Below are 27,851 nucleotides of genomic sequence, written 5' to 3'. Positions count from 1 at the left end.
CTCCTCCTCTTTTTCTCTTAGTCAGCTCCTACTTCTGGTCCATACTGATGGTGAGCGTCTCGCCTGTTGCCGACATGAAGGTACGTCTGTACCAAATGAACACCTGTGATCTCGACCTCCTCGGTCCGCCGGCATTCGTAAATGAACCCATCTCATATACAATCATCAAAAATATTCACCGCAAACTCGTACAAAGATCACACAAAACTGCCAACTGCGAACACGCCAACGAATACAAAAATCTCTTCCTGTTGCTTTCATAGGCGCTGGAAACGTAAACTTGAAAAACAAATCACAGAAAAGCGAAAAAATAAATAGATAGAACTTGATTGGAAGCTGCCAAACCCCCAATTCCAATTCCCTCAACGGAGCTCAAACGACGCAAATGCCAGATCGTATCCCCCAAATTCGTAGTTGATCTTGTCTGTCCTCTTATAGCCTCTTTTTCCTCTCTCCTGGTCTCCAAACACATGCCCTCCGTCTGATGATCCATCAGACGAACATGACATGGGGCGCCAGGTTGACAGTGCTGCTTTAAACGCCCTCTGCGCTGCTTCCACCGCTGTCTCGCTTTCCTCCTCCTCGGCATTGCCGTTATTCATGCTCGATATGAATAGTGTCAGGGAAAGTCGCCCAGGCTGGAAGATGTTCACAACACGCCTGATGAGCGTTTTCAAATCAGGAATGTCATCCACTTTGGAAAACGGAGCTGTCGACAGTGGCACGTTGCATTCGAAGCTGGCATAAGACCAGCCTTCTTCGGGTGTGACATGGATGGTGTAATATCCTTCACCACCTTTACTAGAAGACTCCGTGTCACCCCGGCCCCCCCATTTCAGCAGCGCGTTGGAAGAATACCCGCATGGTGTGAATGCGTACGCATCCAACGTGGTTAGATCAGTGGGAAACAGATCAGTGACACCGATGGCAGAAGACAGTGTCAGTCCTGTGTTAGAAAACGTCTCCAAGGACGTCTCGGAATCGGATGGAGATGGGGGAGTGGAGAAATAGAACGTCTCTCGGGCCTCTGGAGATAAGTTGCTCATGAGAATTTCGATCGTGTAATCTTGATTGAATTGAGGTTCGGAATTGTCCGCCTGTAAAATATCCTGGCCATCCTCCTGCGTGCCACCCTTCTTCTGAAGGAGCATCGACGGGATAGTCTCGGGAGAACTTGGTACAGTCTCTCCATTTGCAAACCCTTCACCAGGTGTTGTTATGTAAAGCAACCAGTGGTCGCCGTTTACTTTGCCGACGGTATAAGCCGCACCATTTGGGAAGATGTCATCGAGAAACTTGACTTCGTCCTTCCATTCTCTATGGGGACCAAGCTGGCGCTCAGGGAACATGAAAGACTTTCGCGAGTAGAAGCAACGGTATACAGAATGAAGGGACGCATATTCGCGTGCGATCTCAAGGATGCGAGGAAGACCAAGGAGGTTAAGAGTGGTTCCGCATGTTTTCAGGATGATGCGATGGGCAAAAACAAAAAGCGAGGATTCGCTAAGGAGAGTAAAAAGGAAATAATGAGCAAAAGCTGTGTGCAGGAAGAAGAGAAGAAGAGCGAAGATGCGGACGGAACTGTAATCTACATCGATAAGGGGGGCGTGGACAGCTGGCGAGTGCAAGACGTAATATGATGGACTATAGATACACACCTCAAAAGATAGGCGTCTGTTTCCTGTCCTTCGATAGAACTGAGGACTTTACACTTGACGATATCAAGCATGTCCTCCCATACTTTTCTGGGGACGTTCCTCAGACCAATTCTGCCATTGGTTGGAGAAAGTGCATCTGGCACGTGAGCAGGTGAAGGTGCAAACCAGATTTCTAGTAATTTTTCGGGGCCTTCAAAAGGGGCAGAGTAGTCCTTGTCATCATTGAACGACATGGTTACTCAGGAGAAGCGCAGGGAGAGGTGGAGTGGTAGATGGGGAGTAGGGATGCTATCGAGATGGAGATTCGTACCCGCCGCAAAGGGCTGTTCCAGAATGCATGAAACGAGGATGATGTTGTATAGAAAAGACGAGAAGGCGAGCAGACGATGAAGTGACCAGCTCGCAGACAAAAGTGAAATTTGCAGGAGGATGTGGGGGATAACCACGTTCCAAGAAACTGGCAAAATCTTCCAATCGATCTTTTTCAAAATTTATCACAGCCACAACTGCAGATTTATTCGGCTCTTTCCGGTCCAGATGCGCTCATCGCCCCAGCGCTAGTCGGACCCGCAACCAAAAAGAGTCTTGCTCGCTGCCGCCGACGGCGTACGCACACCTTCCTGCCGTCTCACTCACCACTCTCCTCGCCGTTCGCCACCGTCTTTCTTCATCAATCTGCAATCGTTAACAATGATACGTCGCTTATTGCCTCGCATTCCACTTTTCAGGGTGTCTGCACCCATTCTTCCGATGACGACCAGGCTTGCAGTGCGCTCGATGCCTTCGACGCCGTCAATAAGCCCATCACGTCTCCCCTCACGCCTCTTCCACCACTTCCCCGCCCGTCGCTCCTCTTCCTCTTCCTCGCCACCACCCTCGCCTTCAAATGACACCCGCACCGACTTGCCTCCAGACGCAACCCTGTCCCAGCGACTAAAACACCTTATAAAAGCTTATGGCTGGTACGCTCTGGGAGTGTACCTCATCCTTTCTACCTTGGACTTTGGTGTCGCTTTCGTTGGCATCAACCTCCTAGGCGCGGAGCATGTCGCTCGCTTGACAACCACCGTCAAAGAGCTTGTTGCGGGGCTGCTGCACTCTAAGCCACCGGAACCTGGCAGAGACGAGATCGAGAGTCCAAGTGGTGGCGGTAATGGCCACGAGGGTCTGTATGCGATGCTCGTGCTGGCTTACACCGTTCACAAGACGCTGTTCTTGCCCGTTAGAGTGGGTCTCACGGCGGCGTTCACGCCTAGACTGGTCGGTTGGCTGAGACGGCGTGGGTGGGCAGGGGGCGAGGGAACCAAGAGGGCAGCTAGGGAGATGAGAGATAGAATGAGGAAACCTCGCGAGTAGATGGACCGGTATAACCATTTTCGAAATCAACATCACCCCACTCTTTTTTTCAGTACGTCTCATCTCTTATTTATCTACCATTATCATGTCCGTTTGATGTTTACATAAAATACAAGTTTCATAGACCATTTCATAGGCACAACTATTGTACAGCTATCCAAGTTGACGTTCATAATGGGGAACATCGTTGTATTATACAAGATTGGGTTTTGAGACTGAGCGCTTGTGGGTTTAAGCGGATGCTGGTGCAAATTGATCTGGTGGAAAACCGTTGAGTGTGTTTGATTTGGTTTGGTGTGGGAGTGGGATATACCTCCTGCAATGATTCCTTTGTTCACGAGATCTTCGGGCTTGGAGCGCTGCTGCAACGCCTGAGAGATTTTGTCCTGCGATTAAACCATCATCGATCATCGTATCCAGTATCTAAGAGCATGGCTGTGACTAACCTCTAACTGAGACCTTTGAAGCCTCTCCTTTGCGGCTGCGAGGGCAGGCGCAACGTTGTCCTCTGTGGGGGCACGTGCAAGAGTAGTATGAGGATCTTGCAGCGTCTTGTGCCGTTGAAGATGACACTTACCTTTGAGGATGTTACGATCCACCAACTCTTCTTTCTCTGGCCTGTTACTGAGACGTCTCTCGAGCGCCTTCATGGTCTGTTCATCAAGAGTGGACTGACGACGGTGGGGGGTTTGTCTCTCGCCTGAGATGGATTGATCAGTGCTGTGTCTGTCAGAAGGGAGGTGGGTGGTTGCTCACTCATGTTGGATGTGGATCAAGTTGTGCGGTGGATTGAATCAGTGGATCAGGGAGATGGCTGTCACGGTGTTGTGTTTCTGGTCAGCCTCACCGCTATCGGAGCTTGTGACTCTAATGGGTATGATGATTGAGACATGTCCTTTTTAGAGGAGCCCCTATCACAACTGTGGCTGACTAGCGCTAACGGGTCGTATACGGGCGGTCGTCTTTCGCGACACGTCTGGTTGAAAACATCGCGCATGGTAAAGTTTAATGACATGTCATTCAAGTGATATACCACGCAAAAAGGTACAGCGCGGTCAAAAAGCCAACAACGGCAGATGATGTTTATTTATGCCAGGTCTGTTCTCTTTATACTCGCTGATAAGCATGTGAGTCTCGCGTATAGCCATCTTTACTCTTGCCACTTCCTGGGAAGCGTCGGCATCTAGATCGTCGAGAAGGTTGAGTAAGAATAAGACTTCTGCTGGGGTAACTATCGCGCGTGCAACAGGAGAGAGCGACTCGTCGGATGGGGGCTCGTTTAGTTCGGGGAAATGATGGGCCATGGGGAGGGTGATGGTTTCGGAGGAGTCGGAGGAGGAAAGGGAGACGAAGGACCATGGGGAGGTTAGCTGGGTGCTGGTGGATGATGGTAGGGTGCGTATGTGGGGCTGTGATGGTTCTGAGGGAGGTAGAAGAGGCAAGGGGTGTTCAACGTCTGGAAAGGGCTGGGTTGGATGCTTTTCGTCGGTCGCAGTGGCGGTTGGCACAAGTGGGGAGCGAGAGAGATACGGGGAGAGATGGGGAGGTTGCTCTCGGAAAGTCTTTGTGGTCATTGTCTTTTGCCTTGATGTTGCGTTGAAGAGGATCGCGTTTCGTAGCATTTTAACCTGGGTGGAGGCTGACAGGTCCTGAATGTGGTCATTTTTTGAATCGCGTTCCAGTGATATGCCCAGATCGTGAAAGAGAATAATCAGCCATACGAATATCCCGGTGTGCGAGAAGATGGATGGGATGCACCGGGATGTGGTAGTGAGGAAGGTAGGCTCGGGTGATACCGTAGGAGGAGAGCCCGTAAAGCAGGATGGAGTTGCCGTAATAGTCAATGAGACCCGATGTCGGATTGAGGGCCGGCTATACACGAGCTTGATCCTCTCCGCATACCAACAACATGTCCGTGGCACGAGCAGCGCTGCTCGTCCGTCCAAAGCCAGCAGCAACACATATCCTGCAACGGAGATTCGCATCCCATGACAGTCATTCGCACGAGCACCACGACGAGCACCAGGATGCCACGCAATACCCGCGCGAAGGTAGAGCCTTTCTGTCTTTATCTACCTTTTTTTCTCGAACTGAACATGGAATCCTTTGCGAAAAAAAACACAACCTGGATTGGGAAACAGCTGGCTTCAACACTCCTTTCTGGCGCAATACATTCCTGCTCTCGCTCGCTGTAGTTGGGTTTTATAAATACGCCCCGGCGCCCGGTGAAGATGTCTATCTCACGCGGTACCTTGCTCATTACGGGACACCTAGTGAAATCTGGGCTAGAATCAACGAAAAGCACTTGCTTTTGTCGCAGCAGATCTCGGACAATACGATACTGCAGACGGATGCAAAAAGACCCAATCTGCATCGGTATAGACACCCTCAGTGAGTACCTGATCTATGCTCCCAAAGGCCAGATGATGTGACCTGGTATGGGCTGTTATAGATCCTTAGATGCGGGCTCGTCGCATCTGCAATCAGTGGGAACTGGTGTCGACATGAGCTCTGTTACTGTGAAGACGGCGAGCGAATAGACAAGTAGACGCGAAGGTACTCATTAGAAGGATAGTCTGCAGTCGGGTCTAGAGGGAGTGGTGGACATGAACAATACCGTACTTGTTTTCCATCTGGAGCGCTGCTGCACAGACAGGGCAGTCAGAATAATGTGACATGCGTTTGTTTGCTTAGACTGTAGAGTGATAGTGACTGAGCCGTGGACCTGTGGACCTGTGGACCATGGGATGGACCATGGACCGTGGGACGTGAGCACGTGGACTGGATTGTTGTTTGTTGACGACGCGACATGCACGCGCAACAAGAACTTCGAATCCTCGCCTCTTTTCTGTTTCCTGCCATCGTCGCTGTCCTTGGACCAAGGGGTCACTGATACCCTCTGCATATTCGGAAAGCTCATATATGCTTCAAATCCATACCCGCAATGGTCAATCACCTTAAATGCCCTTCAACGCAGTCGCGAACAAGTCTTTTCCTCGCTCTTCTCTCTCTTTCTAATGTCGCCTTTGCATCGCTTCCCCTCGTCGATTTCGACCGCATGGGCTCAGTAGGTCTCGCAGGTGCTTTTGCAGGTCTCGATTTGTTCGACAATTCTTCAACCGTCACTTTTGATCCATCGACATCTTCTCTTCTGTCACGCACATCTTCAGGCGCATTGGCTAGCCTCGGCTCAACAAATTCGGGTGGATCAATACTAGCAGGGTGTGCTCTGAACGACGTCTTCTACTTTGCTGGCTCTTTCTCGTCCATAGGCAGCACCTCGGCTGCCAACATCGCGTCCTATACACCTTCATCAGGCGCATTCACCGCCCTTGGCTCTAATGGGCCAAACGGCGCGATCAACGCTTTGTACTGCGACACAGCAAACAGCAAGGTATGGGCAGGAGGCCACTTCACCTCCCCGGGCTCGTCAGTTGCGGTCTGGGATGCCCATGCCAACTCGTGGTCGGCGGCACCCTTCAAGGGCTTGGCTGGTGCAGAGGGCGAGGTCCTCTCTATCACTTCGAATTATTCACAATCTAGCCTTTTTTTCTCCGGTTCATTCTCGACGTCCTTTGGCACTGGTGCTCCTCTCAACAATACAAATAACCCAAATGTCCCATTTTCTCCTGGTGCATCGCCCTTCTCTTCGTCTCTCGTCCCCATACCACTGCAAGGAGCGGAAATAGAAGGGTCCCCTTCATCGACGGACCCTTCGTATAGTAATATTCAAAACATCTTGTGTCCTGCTGGTCCAGATGGTCCTGGAAACACGTGGTTTGCCGCAGACGGAAATACAGCTTTGATCACTGTGCGCGACTACTCCTCGATCAGTGCATACGGCGTGCGTCTCGGAAACACTTTTCAGAGTGGACATGGTACCACTGCTTTCAGGTACGAGCATCGCTCTCATTCTACGCACACTGTAAATTAACTAGATCGGAAGTGTGACCTCGATTCCTGATAATGCTGTTCAAACATTATCATACGTGGATCCTGTGACAGGTCAAAACCAAACTTGCTCGACCACCTGTCCGTTATCTACGAACTCGTCTATACTCTATCAGGACTTCTTGTTTACGGGCCCTGTCACGCTGTCGGGTGTGCAGATCACGCTTTCAGGGTGGACTGGAACTTCGGCTGGATTACATATTCTCCAGCTTCTTTCTACAGGAGCGTTCGCGTCTGCTATTAGCAGCAACAACACACAGTCCTGCTATGCTCCTAACCCATCAAACTCGACGAGCACTGGAACATGGACACAAAAAAACGCAAACACGAATATTCCAGCTACTTTGCAGACCGTTCTCGTCTCCACAGTTGCTGTAGGCACCCCTGCTTCTCAGGCTCCAAGTTTCACATGGATGCCCTACGTCTCCGCGTCAGGTAATTATGATGTGAACCTCATCGTTCCCGGCTGTACGGATTTCCAAGACTGCAGTCTTCGCACTTCAGTCCAGATCACCGTCTTTCCTGGTGGCGGACAAAGCCCATGGGTCACTAATGTATCGCAAACGAACACGGCAGATCAAGCTACGCTCGTGTATAGCGGCCCGATCATTCCTTCCTCTTCTAATTTCGTTACGACCGTATCTTTGACCCTCGCGGCAACTCCCACAGGTAGTGGTCAAGGGGGACAGTATGAGTTGGTGGCCGGCAATGTGCAATTGGTATTGACTTCTGCCAATGTTAGCTCTAACGCCGCATCGGGCTCTAGTGGGAGTAATGGGACGCTGAGCCAGGGAGGTCAGGAGGGTTTCGGATTCTTCGAGTGGCCGATTTCTTCGAGCTCTACTGCTGATGCTACGACAGCGCTGCCCAATACGACCGAAACCTCATTCGATAATGTTGGATTCGATCTGTTCAGTGGCTTGGGCGGAGTGAGTAGTTTGACTTCCTCGGCGGCCATTGCTGCTGTCGTCCAACATCCTTCTGGTGCCATTTTCTTGGGAGGTACATTCACGTTGTCCACCGGTCCAGCTTCTGGAGCTGCGAACATCGTTGTTTACAAGAACGGAGCTTTGGCTACGTTATCTAACAATGGCTTGAACGGCCCTGTCACTTCGCTTGCTTTATACGGCAACCAGCTTTATGTCGGTGGCTCCTTCGCTGACACGAGCTCGAACTCTACGCAAGGAAAACTGAGTGGTGTAGCCATGTATGATGTACAGGCAAACACCTGGGCTGGGTTGAATGCTGGAGTTAATGGTAACGTGGTCAGACTCGCCCTTGCGAATGAAGAAATCCAAATCGCTGGCAACTTCTCCAAGGTTTTATCTGCCCCTGGAACGAATATGGGAATGGATGCTTCTGGATTTGCGACATGGGGGATTAGTACGGGATCATGGGTGAATAGCGGAGGATTCGTCTTTGGGAATATGACCTTTGTGGGTAATGGCACCTCATCTAGTAATGGGCAGGGGCAATCGCAGTTCTTGGCAGGCAATCTAGAGAATATGGCGCAGTACGGCGCTAGTGGCTTTGTTATGCTGTCTAATGGGAACAATGGCCCGAACGTCATGCCTCTCGGAGTTCAGCTCGACGATACCATGGAGTCTTCATCGCCTCTTTCTTCCAGGAAGCGTAGGTCTCATCATCGTCGTGGACCTGTTGCTTGGATACCTCATATCAAGTTCTCCAACTTATTTGCGAGGCAGACGACTGGTGATCAGCCCGCCCCTCTTCCAACGCTACCTCCCGCCCCTGCCCCTGCCGTCCTTGCAGGAGCATTCTGGACTAATAGTACTTCGTCCAAGGAGCTTGCTATCATCGGAGGCAACTTTTCATTTTCCTCGTCGTCTTCAACGGAATCCCAAGCCTTGGCTATCTATGACTCTAGTAGTTCCACTCTTACAGGTCTGCAAGGGTCTCAAGTTAATGGGACGGTTCGCGCTCTGTTGGTGGATGATAACCAGCTATTTGTGGGTGGAGAGTTTACTTTGGGAGGAACTAGCGCGAACGGATTGGCTGTGTATGACCTCATGACGCAAGGATGGAACACCTCGAGTCTTCAAGCTCTCCGGTCTAGCACAGGGTCACCGGTGGTTGTTCGTTCTATCACGACATCGACGTTCAAACCTAATCTCATCATCGTTGCGGGTTCATTCTCACAAGCCGGATCGCTTCCTTGCCCAGGTATATGTTCATTCGATATGTCTATGGGCCAGTGGAACTCTCTTGGAAATGGTATTCAAGGGGAGGTTTCGTCAGTCAAGTACGCTGGGGTCAGCGTTATTTTCACTATTTCTGTGATTGATTTCGGGCTGATGTGCTTTTCGCCAGAACAACCAAGAGCTGTTGATTGCGGCAGGCTCTATAGTGTTGTCTGGTAACACGCCTGCGAACGTAGCGCAATTCAGTTTCTCAAATACAACGTGGACTGCAGTTGGCAGTGGTGCTGATATTCCTGGTCCTGTTACCGCCCTGGAAGTGGACAACACGAATGCTAGCAGTATCTTCGCAGCTGGCCGGTGAGTCCCTTGAACCTAGGAAAGAAGTTGCTCTAAATATATTTTCCATTTAGTACCAGCGATGGTTCATCGCCATTCTTGTCCTTCTGGAATGGTGTTTCTTGGAACAATATTGGTGAGTTATTTACTTACCTTGTCAATGTCAGCCGCCTCATAAGCTTTTTCACACAGGCTCGAGCCTTCAGAGTACAACGAACGTTTCGCAGTTGGTGATGGTGCCTCTGCAGAACACGCATGCGGCCAACAGTGTTATCGAGTCTGATCGCATGTTGATGTTGTCCGGTTCGTTGGCTGATTCGTCCTTTGGCACGGCGTCGTCTGTTCTATTCGATGGCACAAACTTCATTCCCTACTTCTCGTCGATGTCATCTCAAGGAACTTTGGGTTTCGTATCTTCTCTGTTCTATTCATACGCGAGCTTCAGCTTCAGCCAGCATCGTAAGTGTGCCCGTCATTATCATTTGCTCTACGTACTAATGAACGTGTCTTGAAAAGATTTCCTCGCTGTTGGTGTGGTCATCCTTATCTCGATTGCCATCGCCGCCGGGGTCGTTTTCCTCTTGGCTTTGATCGGTATTCTGTGGACGCTTTTCTCTCGCAGAGACGACAAGCTTGGAAAAGTCGATCCTGCTGAAGAAGACGACGATTCGATAAGTCATCGACCCTCTTCCTTGTTGGAACACATCAATGCAGCCACCCGTACAACCATTCTTGGTACCCAAAGCCCTTTCAACAACTTCAACATAGAGAAGGAAGAGGCTGCCCGAGAAGGCGCAGTGACCCCAACTGCTGAACCTGATCCATTTGGGCCTGATGCGAGCAACTATCTACGGGCTGAAACGCCATCTGATGCTGTCATTGGTACATTGGCTGCAGAAGAAGAAGTTAGCAGGCCTGCTCATGCTCGTTATTCGTTTGATGGTTCTGGGGAAGGGGAGATGCCTCTGACAGCTGGGCTTGAGGTGGAAGTACTGGATGACCGGGATAATGCGTAAGTGGGCTAGTCGTATTGTCATGACTATACTGACCCTCTGTGTACAGTTGGTGGTACGCGAGGAACCCTCACTCTGGACAGGAAGGTGTCGTTCCTGCGGCATATTTGTATTAGTTTTTTTATTATTTTTCTTTCTGTTTATTCTTGCTATCGATCGCACGTTATTTTATACCCTCTATTCAAGACAAGATCGACCTTGTGGTGGTCGTTCCTTTGATATATCTCCTACGTCATGTTTTTCCCTTTTTTATATTTGTGTTAGACAGACATTTCACAGCAGAAAACAAACTACTGCAAAAATGATATGACGATACAAAGGCTACAATATGACTCTTTAAACACTTCGCGATTACTTGGATTACTAGAAATTGAATGTCAAAATTTATTGGTTTACAGAATATGGGATTACTTACTTGGAGGAGTGGGTCGCGGAAATGCTTCTGGCTGTTGTGAATGAAGCCAACCTTTGTCTTGAAGTCTTCTCTTCGCTTTTGATCTCTAAACTCTCGTACGTGACGTCCGGCTTCACGAGCCTCTCCTCTATTTCTTGCCTTTATTACTTCAGTCCCTTGTCCGAAAGCTCCATACCCGCCTTTTCTGGGCACGAGAGCTGAGTTTTTATCAGCCAAAAGTCGGCGAACGATGGCAGCACCCGAGTTTGGATCTTCCTCTTTGCCGCCTCGATAGGCATGGAAGGACTGAGTGTAGTAACGGCGCATACTCCTGTGACCTATACGAGCTCCTGATGGCAGGACAAGCTCGTAGTTAGAGTCACCGTAACTGAGTTGATTGTCTGGTACGCTGTCCGAATCAGAATCGCCCTCCTCCGATTCGTCCGAGGCCTCTTCGTCGACGATCTCGTCAACGTCGCTACCGCTGCCATCTTCTCCGATGTCTTCCCAAACATCGGTTTCGGCCTTCCCATTAGCCTCTGCCTTGCTGGACACCAGCTTCTGTTTCTGTTTCCGCTTCTTCCTCTGTGCCTCGTCCGGATATGAGCTGGTGAAATCATAGAAATCCGATACCTCGAGCCGATCATCCTCGGTATCATATGCGATCTTGCAATGACTTTTATCAACCATATGTTTCCTCACCGCCTCCAACGTCCTGAACTCCCTGCCCTTATCATTGCAATAAATGCACACGTTCCCCACGGCGATCTTTTCACCTAGGTAGGTGACGAGGCCGGTGATGTCGACTAAGTAATCGGCATCGGGGATGAAGAAGGAGTGGGCGATGGACATGTGGGTGAGGTTGGAGGAGAGGGAGGGGGAGGAGGTCGGGCAGAAGAGGCAGTTGGAGGGGGAGAGTTTGGATCGGGCGGCCGCTATTTTTTCATCGATAGTTTGGGTGATTTCGTCATCGGAGGCATCGGCATCTACGAGAGTGCTGACGTCTTTAGAAGACGAGAACGGCGGGGATGGTTTAGGTGAGGCGGGAGGGGAGGAGGCAGCAGCAGGGGCGACGGTTTCGCCGTTTGGTTGGCCCTGCGTTTCGGGATCTGTGGGATCTACGAGATCTACTTTTGGTCTAGAGGCAGCCTTGACTTCGTTCTCCTTATGCTTCTTCGAGTTGATGTGAGATCGGTAAGCACCCTCAGTGGTATATGTTTTACTATCGGTAAAAAGAAAGCATGAACATCAATATTTAAAAATCACGATAAATCACACATCCAGCGCGAAGTAAGACGAGGGTAGTTGAAGTAGAGAACTAAAAGAAAAAACGAAACAAATTAAAGAAGCTCACCCGCAAGTTTCGCAACTCGAGCCTTTGGGCGATGACATGATAGCGGTCTCTGTTCTCCTCTGGATAACCTTCTCATTGAAAGTTGCAACGCTGACGGGAGGAAGAGAGGCCACTCGACGCTTCATATTGTACCTATGGTGGTCCGAGCGATAATGGATCCCTAAACGAATGTGAGATGTTAGGAGCTAGGTTGGTTAAGAGGACTCACTCTGGTCTTCTGCAGAGAGAAAAGCGATTGAGCATGAGAGACATGTAAATAGCGGCTGTTGGGGTGTCTCTTCCGCCATTATGCTTGCTAGGGATGGGGTAAACGTTGAAAGGATAGATAACGAAGACAAGATCAGAAAGATTTCAAGCTCAAGTGCATGAAAGCTGTCGGACCCTTCAAGCAAGTTGGTAAGCGCAAGAGTCATCTTATCTGCTTAGGTAAGATATCTTCTTTTGGTAAGTAGTAGTGGATGATTTTGTGATTCGAATTGTCAGCCTTAAGTCCATATTCAATAAATAAGACAGTGGGGGAATACTGGATAACTTTCCGCAACTGTATATTCTGTCGCAGATTCTGAAAATGGCTTGGCATTGGTTGCAATGTATTGTAATGTTAGTCTCGAACCAGACATTTTGGGAAGGCACAGAATAAACTGCACTGGAGCCACTTCTCAAATGTCCGGAGACATTTGATGGGTGATGAATGCATTGTGCCACACTGGGACTTTTTGCCTCTAATCTATACATGTGTAATATGTAATAAAACTAAGTGAAACTCAGCCGCTGCCCGAGAGGCTATAGAAACGACTTTATTATTTACCTAAGTGAAACTACAATAGATGTTAGTTTAAGGTGATCTCTAATAAATGTAATGTAACATACCTCAGCCGCTGCCCGAGAGGCTATAGAAACGACTGAGGTATTCCTATACTAAACCCCCTACTACTTATAGTCGGAGGTGCTACTCGCTACAGTATAATGACTCCTAGGAGTACAATTGTGCTCCTAGGAGAACAATGGTGACTTCATGGAGTGGTGGCTAAACTCCATGGAGAACAATGGCTGCTTTGGCAGAGACCGGGTTTATCCGGTTTTGTCAATCCATTGCACACTTCTTGTACTGTGCTGATTCTTTGTACACCAAAACTGAAATTCTCCAAGCAGAGCGCTATGTCTTGAAAATGCTTGACTGGGATTTGAGTTATCCCAACCCAATGCACTGTTTGAGGCGGATTAGCAAGGCAGACAAATATGATGTGAAGGCTTGCACAATTGCCAAGTACTCCCTTGAGATTCAATGCCTAGAGTGGAGATTGTTGGCTGCACCTTCATCATTGATAGCTGCTGCTGCTATTTGGCTTGCCAGGCTGATTTTGGGTCAGGATAAGTGGGTGAGTAGACTGATAGGATAATTATTCGCATTCATTTGATCACTAATTTTCTATTAGACTCTGAATCTTGCTCATTACTTGTCATACCCAAGAGTACCATCATTCCTACCGTAAACTTGATGCTGAATTATGTTCTCAAACCTATCAACCATAAGCCATTCCACAAGAAATATGCTGGCAATCATTCCTATCCATAGTTGACTGACAAAAATGCATTTACCATGGACACCTTATACAAGCGCAACCACTCATCCTATCACATACACCACACCTGTTACAATAACACATTTTTGGACCTTTAAATTTCATTCTCCTCTTCAACCTTTTTACTGTAGTTTTCTCACATTGTGCCATGTGGCACTTTCCATTTTGTTCAAACTCCTCTTTCTCGCGCTGCACTACCTTTCTTCTTATTTTAGCTACAAGTCTCTCATGCAGTGGAGCTGGTCACACGGGCTAGGCCCCATGACATCATCAGCCACTGCCTCTATCAACTGTACATGTACAAACAAACCTATAGTAGTATATATAGACCAATAGATCAAGGAGACTCCTCAGTGAGTCCTCCTGTTGTATCCTCACAACTAACTTGTTGAAGTCTAAAGGGTAACCACTCCCTCATCATTGTCTCTATAGTTGGTTCTAGTTGTGCGCCAGAGTGACTAACTCTTGGTTGTTACAACACCACATATCACTGATTATTTTTTTCAAACCACACAATCTCCCTTCAACATCTGTTTTGTGTTTTTATTGTTGATCTTATGATCATCAAATGATTTTCTTACAACCGTGTTGTTTCTTCGTGTCACAGTGCCTATGTGGATCCATGATGCATTCAGATGTAGCATGGACTTGTCTGGGAAACTCATAGATACCCATAACCACAAAGCCTTATCAGGAAACCTTCAAACATTTCAGGAGGACACTATGCCAGCAGGTCCTCTCAATCAAAGAAATAGGCAACACCAAAAACTTTACTATATCTGTTACCAACTCACCAAATGGCCATTTTGTAGCTGTTGTTGGAGATGGAGAGTATATCATTTATTTGGGCAAGCAATTACAATGCCTATGTGATGCTAGAAGCTTTGATAAAAGGAGCTGGCAGCTTGACAATCTTAACTTGACATTGGCAATTGCTCATTCAGTGCCTGACATAGAGGCTTAAACAAATGGAAAGCTCTCAGTGATCAAACATGATATGGAGGCTTGACCTTACACCATCCACCCCCATCCTCCCATCCCTCTCCCACCTCCTCCTCACCCCCTACTTTCTTATTGATGCCCAAACCAGCACCATCTATTTGCGGTTGCTATCATCGACAATTTGGTGTGCATTGAACTATTGGGAGGTGCCCAGCTGAGTGAGAAGGCTACTCACAAGCAAGGAAGTCTCATACAACATCATCAATTTCATTGAAAAAGATTCTAATCTGCTTGATTGTGCATTTGTTATGTAGCTGCACATTTCTACCAACTCCTTTATATCCAAGCTTGTTTCCGGTCCTTCCTCTGAACTATGACAACAAACAAAAGCTGGTGTTCATTATTTGTAATGGTAACATCATTGGTAGTGGAAACAACAGAAGAAAAGACATTTGATGTAATATGAACATAATACATCCAACACACCAAAGGCTTGCTGCATCCTCATGTTACAATGTATACATAATGGAAACACAGCATCCTCGTGCTTCATTTTATGTAAGTTGGCTGCAACTGCTTTAAAGTCTTGCTGTTTATATTTGCCCTCCCAGCATTGACGTGACCCAATATTTCTCAGCCAGATGCCTCAACACGGTGCAAGACAACATGACAGCAATTCAGACTCAGATGAACAAGAGAACTTTAATGGTGTCTTTTCTTCAGAAACAACTGACGACTGCAATGATTTGGAGGAGAGCTGTGATGGACCTGGCAACAAGAAGCACACATCTAAGGCCTGGTCATCTAATAGCAGCCATAGACAGGATCTCCTGGCACTTGCAATGCTAGGAGATGGTGCATCCATTGCGGAGCTCAGAAAAGTAAGTAAATGTATTGCCTTCTGCAGATCATAAAAATCAAACATCATCACAGGACTTCAGGCTATGCAACTGCACTTACATGAGATCTGCAATGACAATAGGCAGCTGAAAAGGGACAATACATTGCTTAAGGCAAAGCAGCCTACATGAACTTGGGCATCAGCTGTCCCAAAGGAGGTCATTGCTCATGATGAGGAGATTGGGAAGCTCGCAAAGAAATATGGGATTATGGTTGATATGTTGGTAAATTTACTGTGGTTTTAAGCAGAACGGCCAGCTGGATCCGATGTGCCAACAGTAGACTCTCCAAAACGCTATGCATCAGCACTTGTAGAAGAGCAGGCACAAATTAGAGAACTGCATGAATTCATTCCCATCCACTTTCATTGTTTAATGAAGGATAGCCAGCATCTTGGCAACCTGGTATGTTTGTTATACGCCATTCATTTCATATGTAAAAGTACTAAATTGTTTTTTTATAATCTAAATTTCAAGAAAGGCTACACAGTGGCCGTCCACATGTCATTTTCAAAATTTGTGGCGAAGCCAGCAAAATATTTGGTCTCCCGCAGCATTATTTTGAAGTCCTTTTTTGACAGGACCTCAGTTCCAAAGCTGAAAATATTACAAGGAGCCAAATTGGTTGGAGAGCAAATGCAGTATGATATGTTCCCATCTGTCCTGTTTCCTGATGGTGTAATGGACATGAAAAATGTCTTTGGAAGTACTGGAATTGCCAAGGTAATGTAGTCACTAAAATCATGTATGAGACCTGACTTACCATTGTTGCTCAGATTCTCAAAGTCGCATTTCATGGACCAAAGTCACTTGAGGGTGGCCATGCTGGTGGTAAAAGTAATGCAAAAACATGGGATGTCACTATGAATACTCCAGGATCTCTAGCATGTGGAGCGGTTGTGGTGAGTTAAAAGTAGACTATTCTGAGCAGCTGTCATTCTGATCTTGCTATATAGGCTGCTTTCTTAGTTTCTCCTGACGAAGAATTTCCACATGATGGCAAAAGTGTTAAATCAGGTTTAAAGTACTTTTACCTGTTCTGCAACTACACAAAAATCCTCATTATGAAAGCTGACAAGAAACAAGTCAAAGAGATATACAAAATCTTTGACTGGTATATTTTTTCTTCTTGCAAGACTATGCAGGCAGTTATAGCAGGGCAAGAAGATCACTATAACAAAAAAGTTGAACAAGCAATGACCAAAATGGATATTTCTTCTGATGACAATGATACTGAAGTAGTAGTGGCAACTGCTGCACCATCTGCAGTGCAGATTAATGTTTCATCTACTGATGTCATTTTCTCTCGCAAGCTCATTGGCACTAATGGAGTTGATATTTTAGAGGAGGAGCCCAGAGATAATATTACCAATGCACTAGTGATGAAAACCAAGAAGGGTCAAAGTGGTAAAGGGAAGTCTGCAGAAGTAGCTACAGGTAGTACTGAAATTGGTACCACTATTACAAAGTGCACTTGTTGTACCAAGTAGCTATTTGATTTCATACTCTAACATATTTTTTACAAATCAACCTTTGCTGATACTTGTGTGGTGTTGCAATCACTTCATAAGTACATTACAAGCAATCCAGCAGAACAATTAGTTATATTGATGTACACTTCTATGGTAATGTCAGCCCATTGGTGGAGTGGTTATATTCAAAAAAACACCTGGTTGCAATGGCTATTGCAAGTGGGGTGGTCGCGGGTTCAAATCCCTGTAAGTACAAATACCATACTTACAATTGGAATAAATTATTGTAATTTATTTTGCCTCTTGCAAAGCCAAAAAAATATTGTTTTTCAGATACTCCTAAAGGGGATGCAATATTAATTGCAATTGATTACAGGTTTCAGACCCAGTGATTACAATTAGATTATAGTTGCATTGCAAAGATAAGGGTTTTCCCAATAATCAATTGCAACTGGTGCCGCTAATTGTGGGCTTGCAATCTGGTGCAATACCTTGCAGCCACTTCCAGAAATCTCCAACATAACTTATACTTGGATCAAAGCATTGCTATAAATATCAATGATACAACTACTACTATTTCACTAGCACAAACCACATGATTAAACAACCTTTTTGTTACGATACACAATTTTTGGACCCTTAAATTTTATTCTCCACTTTAACTTTCTTTCATAGTTTTCACACACTGTGCCATGTGGCACTTTCCATTTTGTTCACACTTCATGTTCTTGCGCTGCACTGCTTTTCTTTATTCTTGGCTACAAATCTCTCACATAGTGGAGCTGGTCACACAGGCTGTGTCCAATGACATCATCAGCCACTGCCTTCATCAACTGTATAGTACATATGTACAAATACTCTGTAGTAGTATAATATAATACCCAAACAGATCAAGTCCGGACCATGATGTCATCATCAGTCAGCGCCTCAAGGCTAACACATGTTTCTCGGTCAGCGCCTCATGGCTGACTTCCCCATAGTATATATAGGACACTCATGATGTACATATTCTTTAGCAGTTGATTGATTCTTTATCTGTTTACTCAAAATGCTACCTAAAGATTGAGAGACATTTGTAAGGACCAATTATTATTTTCTTATCTTCTCGCTCCATGTCTTAGTTCTTGAACACTTTTCCTATTACACCTCTGGCTCTAGGGCTAGAGGTATCTTTTGCTATCTTACTTCTCATAGCCCTCACAGGCTTCCTTAACCATCGTTACCACTTTGTATCGCAGATTAGAGACTGGGTATCACTCCCAGCCAGCCAGCACAATGGGTAAGGGCCGGTGGTAGAGATCTCACCAACCAGCTCCAAGCCCCATCAGTGCCTGGAGATATTAATAAATGCTCTAGTCAGGATCATACCTCACTATGAGGATATGGTTCCCGAACATGCGTAACAACACTTATTATTAGTACATTCTCTCACCTGCTGATTGATCTTTAAAAGTCATACAATAGTTATTTTTTTTCTCATTGGTTGATTTCTTCCTCAGGCCACTTTCCTTTTATTCCTCTTTCGGTCTGAGGGATAAACAGTTAGCTATATAAGCCTTACACATTTATGTATAGTTCCTTAGCTTTCTATTACTTGAATTACCCACTTTACTCCTCACCAGAAACCTACAGTCACTACAAGGAAGACAGAACTGTATGTGTTTCTTTCACAGATAGCCCAGTTAAACTTGCCATCTGTTTATAAAAATGCATCCAAAAGCTTTATAAACTATGAAAAATATATATCATTGGCTGTAGTAACAAAACAATATACTGTATGGTTTCAAATTTATGAGATTGCCTGTCACATGATTTTACATGTATGTCAGCAATAACTCTCTAATACACAGGAGGCCAACTGTGTGTCAATCAGATGTATTAAATAATGTGAATTCCTACTGGTGGGAGTAGTGTTGTGAAATGAGACATATCTTCCCACTTTGCTAGGAAGAGGCTCTTGTTTTCATCTTTCTCTTTCTTAGTGTTATGCTTGGAATGTGCAAGTCTGGTAACACGGGGGGTTTCTGGATGTGAAGTAGTTTCTGATAAGCCTGTTTATAAATGGGTTTGAGACATATTCTGATAATGAGGTTCAAACTGATGAATACCAAGTTACACTGTTGAAGTGTACAATCATATGGTAACTACAATACAGGTGTATATATATACTTGTCTACTTTAGGGTAGGTGTTTGTGTTGAACAAACATTGACAAGTGAAATAATAATAGGTAACAGTATGTGGGAAAGTAAAGGTAAGTAGCGGTGTATAGCTACTTAGAAAGGAAGTGAAGTCTGCAGAGAACACAGTTTGTAACATTACCCCCTTTTTAGGTTCAGACTGCTCCAAAGTCTCCTAGTTCTCCATCTACGTTGTACTGTGCGTCTTTGTCAAGGTCGTTATGCTCGTTGTCTAATCCCCAATTATCTGCTACAAAGGGTAAGTTGCATTGCCAGTTGCATTGCCAGTTGCATTCATTAGCTTGGTGTGCGGGCGCATCTAGACCACATACAGAACAAGTATGGTAACAACAGTAAATGACACAATGATCATATTCTTGACAAGCATAGTAATGTCAAATATGAGGGCAATATTGTCATCCGGAAGAGGTGAGTGAGTGGAATTGGAGTAATCAGAAATTGGTGAGGGCCTCTTGCTCCCACAGTGAGGGGATTGTGCAGCATCTTAATTGGTCCTCAACAACCTTCCATCCAGAGACAAGTTGTTGTTCAACGTGGGAGTCAACCTCCGGTTTGTTTGCTGCACGCAAGGTGTGCAACCCAAAGGGATAAGGAGTACCGGCTCTGGGCACTGGCGGCGTAGTCGGCAGTTGCAATGGGGTCGAGAGAGTTGGAGGAGGGGCATTGTTGGTTGCATAGGAGCTGATATGCCCTGCAATTCTTCTACTGCGTTGGCTACGGGGACTATTGAGTCAGTTATAGAGGAATGTGGTGGGGATGGTGGAGCAGGCGTGGGTAGAATGAGATCTGGCAATGATGGGTGAGATTCTGGTTGAGGCTGCTGCGGCAAATGTGGGTGGTGTTGCCCTGGAAATGGATGTCCCGTTGTTGAGGCAAGGGACAGCAAATCTGGGGGAGGGGAGTGAGATACACTCATTGGGCAAGGATATTCCTTGCATTGTTGCATACTGTCTGGTCCCCTAAATGCAGGAAGGCTTTGACTGCTTCTCTCTCTCCACTCTTGCAACTCTTCCTCAAGTGTCATTCCAGGGATTCTATCTGCAAGTGTCCCATGAGCAAAGTTGCTCCAATACTCAATACAGAGTTGTTGTCTCATGTAAGCTCTTCTACTGTCAATGTTGATGATGAGAACTGTTGTTAAAAAACCACACACAAAACAAACTAACACACAATCCTCCCAGATTCCACAGAACTTGTTTATGGGCTTTGCTTCCTAGAACAGTGGGTGCTCTGATTGTTCATGGGGTGGTATGTATGACAATTCTTCAAAGTCAAACCCAGAGATGTATAGGTGTGGCTTTTGAGGAGGAGGGATAGTTGAATTGATAGAAGATAGGGGCTTTATGACGAGTATAGACCAGCACTACCTTGCTAATTGTAGCACAAGGTAGGTTTGAGAATGACAAGATGACAAGGTGACAAGGTTCCCAGTGATAGCAGGCTCCTGACGCACAGACTGTAGTGTTCAGAAGGACTCTAATTGAAAGGGATGATAATGACTTTCAAAAGTAACAAGTGACAATGATAGCAATTAACAGTGGTAGCAGTGGGAAGTGTTGTGACCACACTGGATCACAAGTAGCAGAGTAGTGAACTTGAGATTAGAGAAAAAGTCTGGATTGGAGTTCTTATTGTTTTTTTACTAGGTAAAATACAGGGGTTTATATAGTAAAAGAAAGGTAGGCTATGCACAGTATAGCTGTGCAAACAGAATGAGAAAGAACATGAAGGAAGGAATGTATGCTGACAAACCCTGCGTAGGTAGTACAGGATAAAATCGTCAAAATAAGGGAAAAAAAGGGATAGAACAATAAATGCTGTGTAAGTGATGTCACAGGTTTGTACAGCCATAAAATAAAGTCCAATAACAGAAAGAGAGCAAGAAAATCATGAAGTCATGGGAAAATGCAGTAAAAAAAAGGTAAAGCAAAACAATATCAGTATCAACACAATTCCTTTATTGTCAGTCAGGCATTCTAAAAAAATGTGTCCATAGAAATGACTCAAAAATCAAAATTAATTGCACTGTAAATGAATGCTCTGCTGAAAAAAAAAAGGAACTGGAGCCACTGGTTCACCACCTAGTCCAAATCTGATGGTTCCATGGCCTTACCAATGGACTGGCTGTATTGGACCACCTGGTCAAACAAGGGAGGGAGAGGAGTAGTTCCAATTTGGAACAAGTAAGTCCCAGGCAGCGTGTGGTAGGTGTAGCTGTAGCGAAGACAAAGGACAAAGGATAAATGTACCCAAGTGAATGGGACAGTGATGTACATAGGCAACACAAGGGAATGAAGCTTCTCCAGCTCGGAAACTACCCACCCACATTCCAACCAGGCAAGACAAGCAACTGATGATTTGATAGTGTACAATGGAAAATCGACATCATGAAGATGGACCTGTTGCCCAATTTGGACCAGCCGCCGGGGCTTTGCTGATTTCAGCAGTGGCACGTGATGGTCGACGGATTGGTGATGGAAGCAGATAGAGAGTGGTGACATCAGGTATTGTGGGGGAGCAAAGAAGACAAGTAGGAGGAGGGTGGAGGTGACGAGGAAATGGACTAGAATAGGGATCCAAAAGCGACCGTCGGGTGAGAATAAAAAAGAGAGTAAGGGACCCATGGTGGGACTGAGTAAAGCAAAAAAGGTAAGGGAGAACAATAAAACCAAGGGCACAATGTGTAGCCAGTGGCGACGCAAAAATTTGCCAAAATGCCAAAATGCAGAAAGTACCGAATGGAAAGCAAAGGTGAGCACGACTGGATTGCCTAATAGAAGTGGTGCTTATCAGCCACAAGTTTGAAAAAGGCAATATTGATTACTATTCCATGTGGCACTGTGCTTGTGTGGCGCAAAGGCGAGTCTTTTGAATATTCACTTCATTTTTGACACCTGTCCATGCTACTGTTGGAATAGTCAAGCTCAAAGCCTGTTAGCCTTGTTAGACAACACACATCATGAGTTGACATTAGTACAAGGGCTGGTAGCTCAGTTGGTTGGAGCACCACCATATATAGGCAGAGGTCCTGGGTTCAATCCCTGGCTGGTCCACTTTGCTTTTATGCACTCCCTGTGGTCAGGTGGCTATGTGAGGTCACATGGCTAAATCTAATAGCTACCAATCAACTTTGGTGCATGACAACAAACCCAGTGAGATGGTGACTGCATGTAGTTCATTGGCAACAAGGAGTGAGTTTTGCCAGCGATGGAACATATCCAATGGGTAAGTGGCGTTAGGGAAAGTAATTTTAGACTGGTGGAATAGATAAAAGTAGGCGTGCCTATCTGACATCAGTTCTGTGGCGTTGACAATGTCGGTTTGTTCACGAGTGAGGGCAAGGCACAGTGTCCATTGTTCTTTGGTGAGCACCGGTGGTTCGGCAAGGTAAGGGGGAAAACAAGGAGGAAGGGTTTGTTGGTCGGTGGGGGTGGTCTGAGACATGGTTGTTCTTGGTAAAAGTGCATAGGAGGGGATCCTGTTGGTATGCTTCACAATTTGTGTCTCTTTTTATATTTGTTCAGGATCTCAGAAGCATTTTGTAGGTTTGCTTCTTCTTTCCAAGAGTTTTTGGCCGATGGGTAGTCCTTCCATTTGACTAAATATAGGTATCCTTTTCTGTTCTTTTTGTTATGTAGAATGGCTTCTGTTACGATAACACATTTTCGGACCTTTTATTTTATTTTCATTCTCCGCTTTGACCTTTACTATAGTTTTTACACTCCGTGCCATGCGGCACTTTCCCTTTTGTTCAAACTCCTCTTTCTCGCGTGGCATTGCCTTTATTCTTAGTTTAGCTACAAATCTCTCATACAGTGGAGCTGGTCACACGGGCTGCGCCCTCTGACATCATCAGCCACTGCCTTATCAACTGTATAGTACAACATGTACAAACAACCTGTAGTAGTATATATACCACAATAAATCCAGGAGACTCCTCAGTGAGTCCTCCTGTTGTATCCTCACAACTAACTTGTTGAAACCTAAGGGGTGATCCCTTTCCTTACTCTCTGACCAGTCAACGGTACATACTGTTAGTTTTGGTGATTCTGCACCTAGTTGTGCTATCTATTTTCCCTTCTTTCTAAATCACTTTCCTCTTTATTCTTTTGCTGTATTGTTCAGTATTCACTGAGCATTCTATAATTTTGCCTTTGTGGCTGATTTGTTTACCTTTGTTTACAAAACTTCGGACTAGTATTGCAGAGTCCAGTATTCCTATTCTTTAGTTACTCATACTGGACTCTAGGTACTGTACACATTCTGTACTCTCTGATAATATAGTTACTCATACTGGACTCTAGTTCTGTCCCTGTTAGCTCTCAGCAAGTGGCTAGACACTTCCCAGAAGTTCTCAATTGAACAGGTTATGAGCCCTGTGCTCTAGCCATCTTCCTGACTTCATACCTCATCATCCAAGCACCCTACTGCTTATCCCTCTTGCAAATTGTCTTCTGGGTCTCTGATAACCCTCTCTATCATCTCTGTTCACTTTGATTCCATCTGGATCACTCCCTATAAGCCTTTGTTGCTTGGAACCTCATTTTGGACGCTTTTTTGGCCTTATCAGTGCCATATCTCACCCAATCCTTATCTGATCGTCCCCAAACTCCTACCATTGTCTTCTACGACCTTGAAAACCCTAGGAGACTCCTCAGAGTGGTGGATTTTGAGTTTGATCTCCCTGTGAGCCCCTATCATTTTCTGATCACCACTTCCACCCCTATTATACTCCTCCACTCCCTGTGCTTCGTTTCTGGCCATACTTGGCCTATCTATTGCACCATATAATCGCTCTCCACACCTATATTTTGGGGGCAATCCATCCACTCCATCTGTCCCTGTGACAATTTCGATTTTTTTGGCCTATATTTTCGCTTTTTGGCATATCTGGTGCTTGCATAAAGCTCCAATCTTCTCTGCTCTGTCCATTATCAGATAGAACAAGCCTATAGACTGTGAAGCTCGCTTGCATTGCCTCAGTTTGCTGTTGCCCAGAGCCTCTCTCAGTCTGCGGTGTTTGGGGAGCTTAAGTCACTTTGTTGACTCATATACAAGCCCTTTTAATCAACACTGTCTCGAGGCAATTTCTCTGTTAATATCAGTATAGTATTGAAAGGGGAACACAGGTGTAACCCTGTAGCATCACTAGGAAGCCTTAGCACCCTCCTGGACCGCTTTTGGACCGCTTTTTTGGACTCTTTTGGACCCTTTGCACCTTTCTGTGCACTTTTTGGACCTTCTCCATTATCCACCTCCACTGCTTTGCCAGCTCATTTCCACACCATGGATAAAACTAAATGTACTCCTCATTCATATTCTGCTCCTACTCATTGTTCTTGCTCATCTCCTAACTGCCATCATTGTAATCAATCTGCCATACCTGGTGCAAAATATCATTTTTCTACTGTGGTTGCAGAGTCGGCTAGAAATGCAAGCCTCCACTCTATTCATCCCTCTGACTTACACTGCCCTCTCCAGCTTGATGCCAACATTGATTGGAATGCAGACACAGGTGCCACTTCTCATATGACACCTCATCGTCACTGGATTCGCAATTATGCACCATATCGTGTTCCCATAAAGCTGTAAGGACCATTTTATTATTTTCTTATCTTTGCTATGTCTTGGTTCTTGAATGCTTTTCCCATTACACCTCTGGCTCTAGGGCTAGAGGTATCATTTGCCATTTTACTTCTCATAGCCCTCACAGGCTTTCTTAACCATCGCTACCATTTTATATCACAGATCAAAGACTGGGTATCGCTCCCAGCCAGCCAGCACACTGGGTAGGGACTGGTAGTAGGCATTTTGCCAACCAGCTCCAAGCCCCAGTAAAGCCTGGATACACTAATAAACACTTTGTTCAGGATTGTACCTCATTATGAGGATACGGTTGTTCCTGAACACGCGTAACAAACCTCTATTATTAGTACAAATCTCTCACCGCTGATTAATCAAGTTAAAAGTCGTACAATAGTTGTTCTCTTTTTTTCTTATTGGCCGATTGATTCCTCAGACCACTTTTTGTATATTCTTCTTTCGGTCTGAGGAACGAACAGTTCACTATATAAAGCCTTACCTATTCATGTATGGCTCCTTAATTTTCTATTACTGAATTTACCCGCTTTACTCCTCAACAAAAACCTTTGAAGCTTACCTCTCAAAGTCCTCTATTCGCTATATTTACTAGCGTCTGTCGACCTCAAGCTCATTAAACCCCTTACTCCCTGCAAGTGCAGAAGGAGACAGGTTTCGTTTTTGTTATAGTTTATTGTTGCCTCACAAAAGCTAGCAGATCATACTGTTGTTTATTCAGCTGGTATTGGTACTGTGGTGTTTAACCCTATCATCAATGGCAAGGAATCAAGGGCTGTAGAATTCTCCAGAGTGCTGCATGTACCAGATCTTCGAAATAATCTCCTCTCAGTCTTGTACTTAACTCGTCAAAGTGGTTTTAAAGTCATCATTTCATCTCAATCTATGTCCTTCATACGTGGCAACACTCTCTTATTCACTGCAACCATCAACAACAATAATGCTGCATTCCTTGATGAATCCACTGTTTCTTGTGTTGAATTGGGACACTTTTCTGCAACAATTCCACTTGACTTAAACCTTTGGCATCGAAGATTGGCTCACCACCACTATGCTGATGTCAAGAAATTGACACAAGGAAAGCTTGTTACTGGAATGACACTTGAGTCTAAATCTACTCCTGATCCTATCTGTGAACCATATCTGTCTGGAAAAATGTCTGCCAACCCATTCCCTTCATCTTCTCATCGCTCTGCTCACCCTTTAGACCTCATTCACCCTGATGTACACCAAGTCTCCTCCCCTTTATTCTCTGGGTATCGATATTGGGTCACCTTCATCGATGATTACACTCGATTTCGTGTTGTTGTCCCTTTGAAGGCCAAGTCAGATGTCTTTAATGCTTTCAAGAGTTTCAAGGCTTATGCTGAGACTCAATTAGAGCGAAAAATCAAGGCTCTGCGCGATGACAAAGGGGGAGAGTACATCTCCAAGGAGTTTGAGCAATTCACAGATGATCATGGCATTGTCAGACAGCATACCACCCGGAATAGGCCTCAGCAGAATGGAGTTGCAGAAAGAGCAAACAGGCTTCTCTCTGAAAGAATCACTACCATGCTTTCAGAGTCTGGATTTCCTAATATCTTCTGGGGTGAATGCCTAGGTGGTCAAGGACCTCTCTCAGCACTTCAAACTTCGTGATCTTGGCCCTACTTCCTACCTACTTGGCATTTCCATCACCAGAGACCTCAGCAATCACACCATCACCCTCTCCCAACATCAGTACACTCTGGACATTCTGGAGCGCTTTGGCATGAAGGACTGCAAGCCTGTGTCCACTCCAATGGACCCTGGTTCACGCCTCACCAAGGATATGTCTCCCAAGACACCAGAAGAAGTGCAACTGATGAAGGACATTCCCTATCTTGCTGCTGTTGGTGCTCTGATGTATTTGGCCACCACCACTCGTCCTGACATTACCTATACTGTTGGAGTTCTTGCCAGATTCAATTCCAATCCTGGGCCCACTCACAGGGGTGCTGTCAAGCACTTATTCCGCTACTTGCAAGGCACCCTCAATCACTCACTTGTCCTTGGCCCTGATCCTAATTCCACTGAACTCTTCACCACTTTTTCTGATGCTGATCATGGTGGTGACAAGGACTCTGGACGTTCTACTGGTGCTTACCTTGTCAAGATTGGATCTGGTGCTGTCTCTTGGAGTTCCAAACTTCAAAGCATTGTTGCTCTTTCCACCACTGAGGCAGAATATATTGCAGCTGTTGAAGCTGGCAAGGAGATCTGCTGGATGCGAAATCTGCTGAAGGAAATGGGTTATCCTATCACCTCTCCTTCCATCCTTCACATTGACAACTAATCTGCCATCTCTGTGTCCAAGAATCCTGAACACCATGGTCAAATGAAGCACCTTGATTTACGCTGGCATTGGTTGAAAGATATTGTTGGCTCTGGCCAAATTGCTCCCACCTTTGTGCCCACTGCTGAAATGCCTGCTGATTTGTTGACCAAGGCTCTGGCTAAGCCTAAAGTTGACATGTTCAGACAGATGATGGGACTTGTTAGATCAGGGGGGAGCTAATGCTTGGGAGGTGTAGCATCAGGGGGGAGTGTTAGTTTTGGTGATTCTGCACCTAGTTGTGCTATCTATTTTCCCTTCTTTCTAAATCACTTTCCTCTTTATTCTTTTTGCTGTATTGTTCAGTATTCACTGAGCATTCTATAATTTTGCCTTTGTGGCTGATTTGTTTACCTTTGTTTACAAAACTTCGGACTAGTATTGCAGAGTCCAGTATTCCTATTCTTTAGTTACTCATACTGAACTCTAGTTCTGTCCCTGTTAGCTCTCAGCAAGTGGCTAGACACTTCCCAGAAGTTCTCAATTGAACACATACTGTTGATTGGTACTCCCTTTTTGCTTGTCTGAGTTGTGCACCAGAGTAACTAACTCTTGGTTGTTACAGCTTCTATTTCAT

At 45.7% G+C, this 27,851-nt stretch overlaps 8 protein-coding genes across 8 annotated transcripts; 3 read left to right on the top strand and 5 right to left on the bottom strand.

Moving 5' to 3' along the window:
- Positions 1–150: 150 nt before the first annotated feature.
- Positions 151–1,936, bottom strand: SERLADRAFT_466263 (uncharacterized protein; the record flags this gene model as incomplete). Its single annotated transcript, XM_007317780.1, has 2 exons — positions 151–1,503; positions 1,659–1,936. 2 exons carry the CDS (start codon positions 1,889–1,891, stop codon positions 363–365), a joined length of 1,374 nt encoding a protein of 457 aa, XP_007317842.1.
- A 315-nt stretch (positions 1,937–2,251) lies between these two features.
- SERLADRAFT_388089 (uncharacterized protein) lies at positions 2,252–3,860 on the top strand (the record flags this gene model as incomplete). Its single annotated transcript, XM_007317779.1, has 5 exons — positions 2,252–3,271; positions 3,328–3,400; positions 3,461–3,522; positions 3,592–3,714; positions 3,771–3,860. A coding segment is annotated over one exon (569 nt), but the record flags the coding sequence as incomplete, so codon positions are not given.
- Positions 3,861–4,069: 209 nt separating this feature from the next.
- Positions 4,070–4,588, bottom strand: SERLADRAFT_437442 (uncharacterized protein; the record flags this gene model as incomplete). The annotated part of the gene is made up of 1 exon (XM_007317778.1): positions 4,070–4,588. The coding sequence occupies one exon, from the start codon at positions 4,586–4,588 to the stop codon at positions 4,070–4,072; it is 519 nt and encodes a 172-aa protein (XP_007317840.1).
- A 292-nt stretch (positions 4,589–4,880) lies between these two features.
- Positions 4,881–5,709, top strand: SERLADRAFT_466255 (uncharacterized protein; the record flags this gene model as incomplete). The annotated part of the gene is made up of 3 exons (XM_007317777.1): positions 4,881–5,065; positions 5,156–5,405; positions 5,467–5,709. The coding sequence occupies 3 exons, from the start codon at positions 4,924–4,926 to the stop codon at positions 5,552–5,554; spliced, it is 480 nt and encodes a 159-aa protein (XP_007317839.1).
- A 6,111-nt stretch (positions 5,710–11,820) lies between these two features.
- SERLADRAFT_466249 (uncharacterized protein) lies at positions 11,821–12,601 on the bottom strand (the record flags this gene model as incomplete). Its single annotated transcript, XM_007317776.1, has 3 exons — positions 11,821–12,092; positions 12,225–12,384; positions 12,433–12,601. Coding segments are annotated over 3 exons (510 nt in total), but the record flags the coding sequence as incomplete, so codon positions are not given.
- Positions 12,602–15,390: 2,789 nt separating this feature from the next.
- SERLADRAFT_407992 (uncharacterized protein) lies at positions 15,391–17,370 on the top strand (the record flags this gene model as incomplete). The annotated part of the gene is made up of 6 exons (XM_007317775.1): positions 15,391–15,630; positions 16,030–16,053; positions 16,126–16,371; positions 16,425–16,550; positions 16,605–17,075; positions 17,284–17,370. 6 exons carry the CDS (start codon positions 15,391–15,393, stop codon positions 17,368–17,370), a joined length of 1,194 nt encoding a protein of 397 aa, XP_007317837.1.
- Positions 17,371–23,723: 6,353 nt separating this feature from the next.
- Positions 23,724–24,158, bottom strand: SERLADRAFT_388078 (uncharacterized protein; the record flags this gene model as incomplete). Its single annotated transcript, XM_007317774.1, is given in 2 exon segments — positions 23,724–24,086; positions 24,102–24,158. 1 exon segment carries the CDS (start codon positions 24,082–24,084, stop codon positions 23,911–23,913), a length of 174 nt encoding a protein of 57 aa, XP_007317836.1.
- A 225-nt stretch (positions 24,159–24,383) lies between these two features.
- On the bottom strand, positions 24,384–24,575 carry SERLADRAFT_388076 (uncharacterized protein; the record flags this gene model as incomplete). The annotated part of the gene is made up of 1 exon (XM_007317773.1): positions 24,384–24,575. A coding segment is annotated over one exon (192 nt), but the record flags the coding sequence as incomplete, so codon positions are not given.
- Positions 24,576–27,851: the final 3,276 nt, after the last annotated feature.

Source organism: Serpula lacrymans, assembly GCF_000218685.1.
Source record: "Serpula lacrymans var. lacrymans S7.9 unplaced genomic scaffold SERLAscaffold_6, whole genome shotgun sequence".
Lineage (NCBI taxonomy): Eukaryota > Fungi > Basidiomycota > Agaricomycetes > Boletales > Serpulaceae > Serpula > Serpula lacrymans.
Note: the sequence above shows the minus strand (reverse complement) of the source record. Positions and strands in the feature narration are given on the sequence as shown.